The following is a 10,633-nucleotide window of genomic DNA, read 5'->3' as shown; positions in this document are numbered from 1 at the left end:
CTTTCTTCCCTAAGGTAAAAGGGGCTCTGGACCCTGGAGCCTTTGTTCCTCCAAGTACTAGAAACCCACTGCCTCTGAAATGGGTGTGCATCTTGGGATAAAGACAGGATTCTATTCGTTAATGTTCAGTCTATACCCATCCCTACCCCCCTCCAACGCATAGCAGTGCCTGGCACACAGTGGGCACATTCCACTTGTCTTACGACCCCTGCGAGGTTGCGACTGGGTTGCAACAGGCCAAGTCCTGCGCTAGTGCGCGCCCTTACGGCCAGGGGGAGAAAGGCCTAAACTGGACTACATTTCCCGGCGTGCTTCTAGAGCGAGGCTTCCGGCTGTACAGAAAGGAAGTTGACAAACACGTGAGGACCCCAGTTAGAGGCAGCTGCGCACGGAATTGGAACCTTTGGCAGCCGCGTGGTAATGTTTCTCCAGTATTACCTCAACGATCAGGGAGAACGGGTCTATACCCTGAAGGTGAGAAGAAGAAACAGGTTGTAAAAGAGTATGGCGAGAAATGTAGTTGGGAGGAGCGGTCGAGACAAGCCAGTGAGTTGCCTGGCTGGCCGCGGGGAACTGGAAAGCCGGGAGCCAGGCGTGGTAGAAGCAGGAGTGTATGACTGCTTGATCTGACCGTCGCGTCTCCTGTCTTCCTGTTCACCTTTTTGGCGCGGCCCCTTCCCCATACCCCCTCCATCTCCCTTTTGACCCCAGTGATTGGGTTTTCCCACCGCTCCAGTCCTTAGATTATGTTCTCTTTTTCCTTCTCGAGCAGAAACTCGACCCTATGGGACAACAGACCTGCTCGGCCCATCCTGCTCGGTTCTCCCCAGACGACAAATACTCTAGACATCGAATCACCATCAAGAAACGCTTCAAGGTGCTCATGACCCAGCAACCGCGCCCTGTCCTCTGAGGATCTCTTAAAAGTTCGTGTCTCTTCTGCTGCCTGCTAGCCCTCGAGAGACTCTGAAATCAAGCTCTTCAGTCTGTGAGCCTTGGAGCCTTCTTACGGCCCTTGCTCTTTGGAATCCGGTCTCATCATTGCCCTTGATCATGTTTGTGTGAAGATACCATCCCGTTTTAAGGGGAAGAAGTTTGAATTTTCATATTTTGAATCACTGCCAGGTTATTAAAATGATTTGAAAGAGCTCTTATCTTGTATGTTGTGGGAAGAAAGGAGTGGTTTAAAAACAAAAACGAGGAAGATGAGAGGGAAGAGTACCCCAGGGGTATGAGACCTCTTGGAAGGAAAACTGGTGATTACTGTAGCAGGAGTAGTGCTGTGAGTCATAGGAGAGTGCTGGGGAAGGGGAAGAGAAGTTGAGAAGGACTCTTCTGCAGCTGTCAGCATTCACTGAAGAATACCCCTCTGGTCACTTAAGTAATTTCTTGCCCCTTGATATGACATTGGACTCAAAATGGAAGAGTTGCTTGAAAAGTAATAGCAGCTGTATTGTAGAGGGGAGGCATTGAACTGAAAGCCAGGAGACCAGGATTCTCTCCTCTTTGTGTAACTTTGAGAAAGTAAACTTGTTTAGTTCCATTTTTTTAAATCATTTCTAAGTTCTCTTCCAACTCCAAAATTAATAGGATTCATTGGTGGATCTTAATATATCTAAGTTTTGTCCACAGTGTCCAACCATTGTAAATGAGAATGCCTTTATTGGGGGAGGGTATAACTCAAGTGGTAGAGTGCATGCTTAGTATGCATGAGGTTCTGGGTTCAGTCCCCAGTACTTCCTCTAAGAATAAATAAATAAGTAAACCTAATTATCTCCCCTCTAACAACAACAACAAAAAAAGAGAATGCCTTTATATATATTTACTGCCCCTCTGGAAATCTTCCCCAGCTTTTAGTCCTCTCTATCAAGGAATTCTCTTCTTACATTCACCTAACTTTGTTTTCTCTGGTAGCTAGCTGCTATGCGGAACTCTACATGGGTCTTAATTTAGAAGATGAGATAGAGATTCAAACGGATTTTTGTTGTTTTTCAGGCAGCTCTTAGGATTTTTTTGTTTTTTAGTCCTGGAAGATTTTTTTTTTAAGGACCTGCGCTTTTATCATGGGGCAACTTTAAATTTTCGACCCAATTACTTCAGATTAGAGAGATGTTGAGGCAAAATATTGTATATAGGCATTCAAGAAATGCTAGGTTGCTTCTCCCTCTCCTTATCAAGTAAATCAACTCATTTCCCAATCTTCTTATTTGTAGCTTTTGACATTGAAATTTTTTTGTATGTATTTTTTTTATTGAAGTATAGTCAGTTTACAATGTTTGACATTGATTTTGAACATTCGGTTAGTGCTATTGATTTTAAAATTGCTTTGTGGAGACTATATTCCAATTACAATCTTCTTTTTCTACCACATCAAGGTTCTAGACTCTAGAAGCAAATGTAACAAATCAGCACAAATTTGATTTATCAAGACTGGCTTGGAAAGGGGTAAATATGTTTCACTTAGACTCTGATGTCTGTCCATCCCAGCAGAAAAGTTCAGGATAGCTGTTGACTACTGATAAGAAAAAGAATCTCTATACTTGGGTCATAGTTAATAGAAGACAGATGATTTTCAAATCAATTTCTTAAATTTATGGGAATGGGAAATAAGATACTTATTTCCTGTCAATTTTTTATTTCTTAGCCTATTTACTTACAGGGTTCTTCACATTGGAGCTGAGGGATTTTAAAGAATTGTCCTATCTTATTAGGGGATAATGATTGAAGAAGTGTTATAAATTCTGCAAATGCCTAGAAAAAGGATTTGCTTTGGAAGTTTTTTAAGCACCAAACTCAATAAAGGAATTCTACCATTTTTAAAAAGATGTTGACTGCTATTCTGTCTTTGTAAGTTTCCCCAACCCCCCAAAATAAAAGGATTAGCATTGTTCCATGCTACCTATTGTGTAGACTGAAATGAGAAGACTTAGTTTGGAAATAGCCCTAGAAGACTTTCCTTAAGAGATCTGGGTATTAACATCTGAGATGTGCTCAGAAATGGGGGAAGAGTCTTAAGTATAGTATAAAGTGAATGAAAATACACTGTGGTTTGAAATAAAATTCGACGTTGGAGAAATACAGGATGTCTTTATAAAAGGAAAGTATGTAAGATTTGAATGGCCTGCCTGAAGAGAAAACTGATCCCTCGGAAGTAAATTTCTTGCTTCCTCAAGTAAGAAAGCTGTCAGCCTGAATCAACAGTCACAGCTCTGAGATGTACATTTTAAGTAGAAATTTATTTCTCACTTTGTTACCTGGATCTCTTTAACCAGACTTTGGACTTTAAGTGTCATTTGATAAAAGGGAATTTCCTGGTTCAGGTCTTAGAGTTGTGATCTATTGCTAAGGATGATCTTAAGCATTTCCACTTATGCTGAGCAAGGACCAGAGCAAAGCCAGGGCCCAGATTGTTGAATTCAAATGTCTTGATCAAAGCTCTAGGAAATAACTTTTAAGCAAAACACTGATGAGTCAAAATTTATTAAACACCTCTATTCATGCATTAAATAAAATGCTAAGAAAAATATTCTGGTGGCAGTAGTAGCGAAAACACTGGGAGTGGAGTCAAGAGGAAGTATTTCAGTATCTTTTCCAGGTCTAAAATTAGGCGGTTTCTTTAATGGAAATTTCAGTCTGATTAAAAAATGAACACAGTATTTTTTCCCCCGATTTTAAAGTGTACAAAGTGATTCGATAGGTGTGTACATTGTGAAAGACAGCATTTTTTTTTCAAAGGGCAGGAAAAAGAAAAACAGTTGGCACAAAGTGTGTATAAATTTGAGCATACAATGGTTTAGAATAGGCCACTACTTAAAAACTCCAATGAGGCTCACACCTAGATAAACGGTACTGATTTTTAAAGAAATTATGAATGCTACTTCGAGGGACGCTCTTATTAAAGAGAGATGGCCTTTGAGGTTCTGAGGGCATGAGGCATCGCCTGCTCCCTGAGATACCTCCACTTCCAGAGTGAGTTTGCAACACAGCAGGACCAAGAGGAAAAGGATGTGCTTTCCCAGGTGCATGCAACTCAGGCCCTCACACCCAACTACAGTTCCCGTCGTGCTCCGGGCTTCCCACTTTAGGCCCCGCCCCTCGAGGCAAGTCCAGCTGCAACTAGAGCGAGCGCATGCGCGCAGCCTTCGCCACCGCCTCGCGGGCTGCAGAGACTGGGCGGGGCTTTCGGGCGCTCGCGGGACGGTGCCGCCCTCAGACCGCTCCCCTAAGCTTCTCTTCGGACCGTTAACCTCGAATGAGGAAAGAGCAGGGAGGAAAGGGAGGGGCTGCGGCGGTGCGGGCAGAGCCCGCCGGGCCCGGGGCCGGGGGCGGCGAGGTCACGTAGCTGTCGCTCTAGCGTCTGGCCGGGGAGGGGGCGCCCTCCCCGGCAGCAGCCCGAGCCCTCCTGCGCGCGTTGCGGCTCGGAAACAGTTACCCGCTGGTAAACAACAGCTGCGCGCGCATCCTCATCAGCTGGCGCCGGCATCCCGCACCTGCGACCGCCTCCTACCCTCATCCTCGCCGCTCCCTCCTGCTCAGCCGGAGCCAGCCTGCGAGGCCGGCTCCTCTTCTCTTAGGACCTGAAGGAAGAGCAGCAAGGCGCTGACCTTGCGCCCGGGCCCTGGTAGGGGAGAAAGCGCCTCCGGCAAAGGGGTGGCCCGTCCTGTCAAACGCAGAAGAAACCCGGCGAGCCGACCGGGGACTTGATGGACTAGCAGCGACCTGCCACGACCCAGAACTGCAGTCCGAGGAGTCTCATCCACTAGCCGCCTCCTCCCAGATCCCAGGGACCCTTCTGCCAGAAGAGCAGGCGGACCACCCCCGCAGACCTCTCGGAGGCAGGAATCCGCTCTGCCCCTGCAGCCTCCTCTGCTCACCCTTCTCTCATTCTCATCCACCCGTAGTGTGCGATATTTTCCCCGTTATGCGTGCGCACCTCTCCCTCCAAACCCCAGTGGATTATCGGCCTCAGAAACATCGGGTGGCTCTACACACACCTCCTCCCAGCCAGACCTGTGGGGTATTCACCTGATACACAACAGGTGGCCGGGTGTACACCGTTTCGCAATCTAATCTATGCTGTTTTCGCTTGCTAAGTGTGGGCCTGTGCGCACTTTGCTCAACTAGCTGTGGGACATTGACGGATAAAGACTAACTACCTCGACCGAAACCTCAGGGTCGAGGGCAGCAAGGCTTCGTCACCTGCTTCTCTGAGACCATGACACAGAGCCCGCAGCCCTGGACCAGGGCAGATGACTAGATATCTCTTAATTCTGAAGGAACGAAGTTACACGAGATTGGCATCCTTTTGACTTTTTTTTTTTCCTTAAATATTTTTCAGCTATTGGTAGCACACTTTCTAGGACAGCCCCCTTCAATTCTGAGTAGAAGGATTCTGATTTGGGGCTTTTTTGGGTGGTGTAAATCAAGGTAATTGACGGGGTTTTTTTTTTTTTAAGTTATCTTTTCTGTTTTTGCAGTCAGAAGTAGCCAGCGTAGGAGGAAGGGTTTTGCGGGGGGGGGGGGTGTCCTTTTTTTTTTTTTTTTTTTTTTTGCCCTTATAAAGGAAAAATGCATCCTCCAGAAACCACCACCAAGATGGCTTCAGTTCGGTTCATGGTGACACCAACGAAGATCGATGACATTCCAGGTTTGTCAGACACCAGCCCGGACCTCAGCTCTCGATCCAGTTCCCGAGTAAGATTTAGCTCCCGGGAAAGTGTGCCTGAAACAAGTCGTAGTGAGCCTATGAGTGAGATGTCTGGAGCCACCACTTCACTGGCAACCGTTGCACTGGATCCAGCCAGTGACCGGACTTCTAACCCCCAGGATGTTACTGAGGGTAAGTAGAAATGTAGATAACAGAATATTGCCATTACTGGCTTATTTGTCCAGGATGACTTTACACTGTGAGATCATTTTTCCATTACAGAATAATCATCAGGAACCAAGGTACTTCTTTTTCAGAGACTTAGGAACCTTTTGGAATAATGGTTAGTTAGCTCAGTGGCTCTCTGCAATAGTAATTTGACGTGTGGGAAGGTATATGGCAAGAAGGCAAGTAGATGTGCATTTGGCGTCCTCATTTTGGCCTCCTTAGAATTCCAGTGGATATTTTGGTTATGGATGAGTATCAAAGGATTTAATAATTCTTCAGCACAGGGAATCCTAAATTGTAAAATTTAGTGGAGTGCTAGCTTTGGGGCTGTAACTATTACAGTTTGCTTTTTAAGGCCAATTATGAGTAGTTATTGATCATATCTTAGTTACTGGCTTTTTTGTAAAGACTTAAGATACTGTATCACAAAATTCTTTTTTTAAATGTATATTTTACAGAGACACTGGTTCAAGTAGCTAAACTTACTCGGGGGGAGGCTGGGTGGATCTGAGTGGGCTATCCTGTGGAATGGAGAATTCTAAAGAGGCTTTTAGGGCCTGGTTCCCGCATAATTTTTTCACTTTGAACTTTAGATGGAATGTACTGAGTACTGAGTCTTTGTTGTCAAGAAATAGCACGCAATCCATTTCTGACTTATACTGACCACTGCAGACCTTAGCTTCCTGAACCAATCTGTGTCAGCTGGCTTGAAGGTTCTCATTGGATTTAGTAATAAAGAGGTGATGGAAGAGAGAGGTGAGATAAAACCGAGAGGTCATGACATTTCTCGGACTCTGAAGTAGAAAAGCTTGAGAAATGCCGTACTGCTTTATATATTTAGTTTTATGCTGTGTTCTAACTAATGTAGATCTGTTTGGCAGTGAAAACTTAAGAATCTTAAAGGCTCTTAAAGTGATATTCTGCCCAAATTTGAAAACCCTAGCTTCAACCACTGACTTGCCCTTTTCCGGTGTCGTAAAATATTGTTCCTTCTAACCTAAAGGGTGCAGGAAACCAGAATGATTTTGGTTCCTTATTTCTGTTGTGTTTTTCAATGTCTGAAAACAAGGTAGATTTGGTCAAGTTTCTGGTCCTAGAATTCACTTATCCTTGACTAATCTACTTAACTATTTTCAACTTCTTAACAGACTTTGCACTATGTACCATGGTGTTAAAGTTAAATTGTGGAATAAAAAATAATTTATCATTTCCTCTTTCTCCAAATTAATTATAAATTGTAGTTTTAGTTCTTATCCATTATAATGTATTTAGGTTGTAAAAATACCAGGTAAAGACTATAACCGGGTTAATTTTTTTAATGTTGTAATTGTGTCCTTAGGTAATTTATAGTTAAGTGTTGTTAGGTTTGTGACTTACATATTAAGGAATTGTATTTGTATTCTGTCTTTAAAAGTGGATTTATTTCAGTCCTGGATTAGCCTTGCAGAACTGGAGCCTTGACCAGGCTGCTGTTCTTATCTATAACCATTCTTTGCAGTCTAGAGTGGTATCGTTTTACACCATAGGGGTAAAACTGGGGAAATGTCTAGGTGAAACCTATCTTGTTTAGGTGGGTACAGAAGTCAAAGCTTGGCTCTCTAACACATTCCTTAATATTTAAATACTCTCTGGTTCTAGGTGAAAGGGAAATTAATAGTCCAGCCATTAGATCGCACTTCTCCCTAGAGTATTCTTGGGTAATGAGTTTTCTACTTTCCCAATGACCTACTTTTTCTCTTCCTATCTTTTAAAAAAATTCTTAGGATGACAATCATCCCATGATATATTTTCTCCACCATCAGAAGGAACTGATTAGAAATCTAATTATTTCACCTGTGGCCTTGTAATATGTACATGCCCTTATTAAACTTAGATGTAGATCTTCAAAGGATGCTGTTGTCAAGAAAATCAAGGACATATGTTAATCTACATTTGTCTCTGGGCTGGATTTAGTGTAGGAAAACAACTGCTTCCTTTTCTACAGTTGACTCTCTCCTTAAGCTCGTAGTGTATTTCAGAATTGTGTTTGCTATTTTACCGTACAGAATTCTGTTGACTTTTTTTTTGGCCCTTTCCACATTCCTTCAGTGCTTGCAACATTGGTATGATTCTCCTTTCCCCACAATTCCCATACCTCCCATACCTCTTCCCACCTTAAGTTTCTTATCTTGTCATGTACCTTTTACTTACCTTGCATTGCACAACCGAGGGAGGTGACACATCAAGTTTTAAATACGCATTTCTAACTGTGTTTTAATTTTTTTCTTCTGTTGGCCTTTTGAGTAGTAATTATCTTTCTGCTATCAAAGTATTTATAGTTCTCTTTCATTTTGTCAAGGTTCCATTAGAATTTATGGGACTATCCAGTTGGTAAATAAAATCAACAATCTCAGCACTGTACTTGCTTATGCATGAAGAATGCCTCAAAGATACAGAAGGAGCTGTTAAGAGTGGATACCTCTGGACAGTTATGAAAATGGAGTGAGAGTGGGAATTTTCCTTTGTCTAAACAATTCAGAAGGGCATGTACAATTTTTTGTATTGAGAGTGTATCACTTTTATAATTAAACGAATTTTTAAGAGGCATAGCATGTTAGTTAGGGAACCTCAGATGATCAGGAATCAAATTTTGGTCAAACTCCATTTTAATAAAGGAGGAAACTAAGTCTTACAGAGATGGTTGTTTGTGGACTATGAGTGGCAGAGCCAGGACTGAAGTGCAGGCCTCCTGACTTCTGTCCAGGGCTCTCCATTATGTCATTTTGCCTCTGCCGTGATGAACATGTTTTACATTTGCCTTATAACCATTTGGTTAACTTCAATGATTGTTTAAATAATACTACCAAAAGAGAGCGGAGAGCACATTTTTATATGTCTTATACAGGGTATAATACATTTCAGCCTTGTGCAATTCAACAAGTGCTCCCTGAAGCTCTAATAAATGTGAGGCACTTTAGTAGGAATTGCAGGAAATACTCAGGTAAAATATAGGTTCTGCCTTTGGAGAGCTCGTGGAAATAGTGGTGAAAATGGCAAGAACACTTTCACCACTTACTGAGCACCTGTTATGGGTCAGGCTCCATCCTGGGTGTTAAGGATGCAGGACTGAAAAAAAAGAATCCAGTAACTGTTCTAAGGAAAGATATGATCTAATAGAGAAAGCAAACACATTTTCATGTAAATTATAATGCTGTATGATAAATGCAGCAATAGAAGTATACAGAAAAATACAAAAAAAAAGTACAGCAAATTTTGGAATAATACAGTAAAAAGACACAGCAAAGGAAACTGATGAACTGAGGTAAAATGGAGGCACCAAGAGACTGGAGGAGTTGAGGTGAAGTGGTGGTGAAACATGTAGAAGGGAAGAGTGTGATCAGACAGTCGAATGGATTCAGAGGTGGGGCAGTTCCTGTGTTAACATGATCTAGTGTGTAAGTCTTGGGAGTGGGTTTCTGAAGTGGAGTAAAAATAAAAGCCAGTTGAGTCAAGGAGCTCTAAGTGTACCAACCTTGAGGCTGGCAGTGACCAAGTTTTTATTGAGGGGTGTTAGCTGGTAGACATGCAAAAATAATGTAGATCAGCCCCTCTTTCAAGGAGTCATCTTCTCTCTGAAACCTTTTCTCATGCAACCCCATACTCAGATAGACTAGATCAGTTCTTTATGTCCCTGTATCTCTTATAGAGACTATTATTATATTGCCTATTTCACTAAATTTTGGGGGTTTTTTGTTTGTTGCTTACATATTATCTTTCTCAATTAGTCTGTAAGGTTCTTGAGGACAGGGACACAAAGCTGTCTTTGTATCTTCAGCACATAGTATTGTCAGCTGAAAAAAAATGCACAGCCTACTATTTGAGAATTATGTTTTATTCTGCACACTTACTGAGGACTTACGTCCAGGAGACAGCCTCTCAGATAGCTCTGAGGGACTGTTCTAAAGAGGTAAGGGAGGAGCCAGAATATATAAAAGTTTTTGCAAAAAAACCCAGGTAGTCGGAACATCAAACGATTACTGCTAATTAAAGTAAACCAGACATCTCAAGTTAATGAATTTAGGGCTTTTCTATGTGTGGGAAGATGCAAGAGTCTGGGCTTATTGAAATGATTCCTTTGATATGCACCTTAGCTGTCTGGGGCCTTTACCATGTTTTTGTCCATCCTGAATCCCCTCAGGGTGCACCCTCAGGTAGAGGGTGGCTATAGTGGCTGACGGCTTGATAGCCTTGATATCTTTTGTTTACTGATATGACAGGCGATATTCTTTGTCCACAGTATTTAAAAGCTATCCCACTGATTCTAATATAAAGCCAGAGTTGGGGACCATCACTCAAAAGTGATTAATACTATATGCATGGGAAGAGTTTTCCCACATGAGCTGGGCTTTGAGAGTGAGCAGACATTCACCAAGTGGATAAGACACAGCAGGCTTTTCCTTAAAGGCCAGCAGGTCTTAGACAGTATTTATCTACACTTGGAGCCATCACATTGCACACGGAGGTTTAGCCCACTCAGCTGATCTCCCCATTCTGTGTGTTATCAGTACGTCACATCAGCCTCCCATACTAGGGTTAAATAGAGTAATGTTTGACTAAGAATCAGAATAATGTTGGAAAGCTATCTTTTTTATATATATGTAAGAATATGTTTCAAAGTACCAAGCATTTTTTTTTATACTTTTGAAAAAAAATTCTAGTTTTTTTGCCTGAAACAAAAATCAGTGAATTACATTGTATTGCCAGTTGCAGGTGACTATT

At 42.3% G+C, this 10,633-nt stretch overlaps 2 protein-coding genes across 4 annotated transcripts in view; both read left to right on the top strand.

The window, feature by feature from the left end:
- Positions 1-327: 327 nt before the first annotated feature.
- NOP10 (NOP10 ribonucleoprotein) lies at positions 328-1,147 on the top strand. Its single transcript, XM_010981156.3, has 2 exons — positions 328-474; positions 773-1,147. The coding sequence occupies exons 1-2, from the start codon at positions 421-423 to the stop codon at positions 911-913; spliced, it is 195 nt and encodes a 64-aa protein (XP_010979458.1). The 5' UTR covers positions 328-420; the 3' UTR covers positions 914-1,147.
- Positions 1,148-4,331: 3,184 nt separating this feature from the next.
- SLC12A6 (solute carrier family 12 member 6) overlaps positions 4,332-10,633 on the top strand; it is an 83,378-nt gene continuing 77,076 nt past the window's right edge. For 2 of the 3 annotated variants that reach the window (XM_031453362.2, XM_031453360.2), the window contains exon 1: positions 5,550-5,839. In XM_031453362.2, the coding sequence (XP_031309222.1) occupies positions 5,569-5,839 (271 nt within the window). In that variant the 5' untranslated portion in view covers positions 5,550-5,568. Of the gene's footprint in view, positions 5,428-5,549; positions 5,840-10,633 lie in introns of those variants that run through there. The other variant, XM_031453361.2, reaches the window with a different exon arrangement.

This window comes from Camelus dromedarius, chromosome 5 (genome assembly GCF_036321535.1).
Source record: "Camelus dromedarius isolate mCamDro1 chromosome 5, mCamDro1.pat, whole genome shotgun sequence".
Lineage (NCBI taxonomy): Eukaryota > Metazoa > Chordata > Mammalia > Artiodactyla > Camelidae > Camelus > Camelus dromedarius.
The sequence above is the reverse complement of the archived record's forward strand: the minus strand, read 5'-3'. Positions and strand labels throughout refer to the sequence as shown.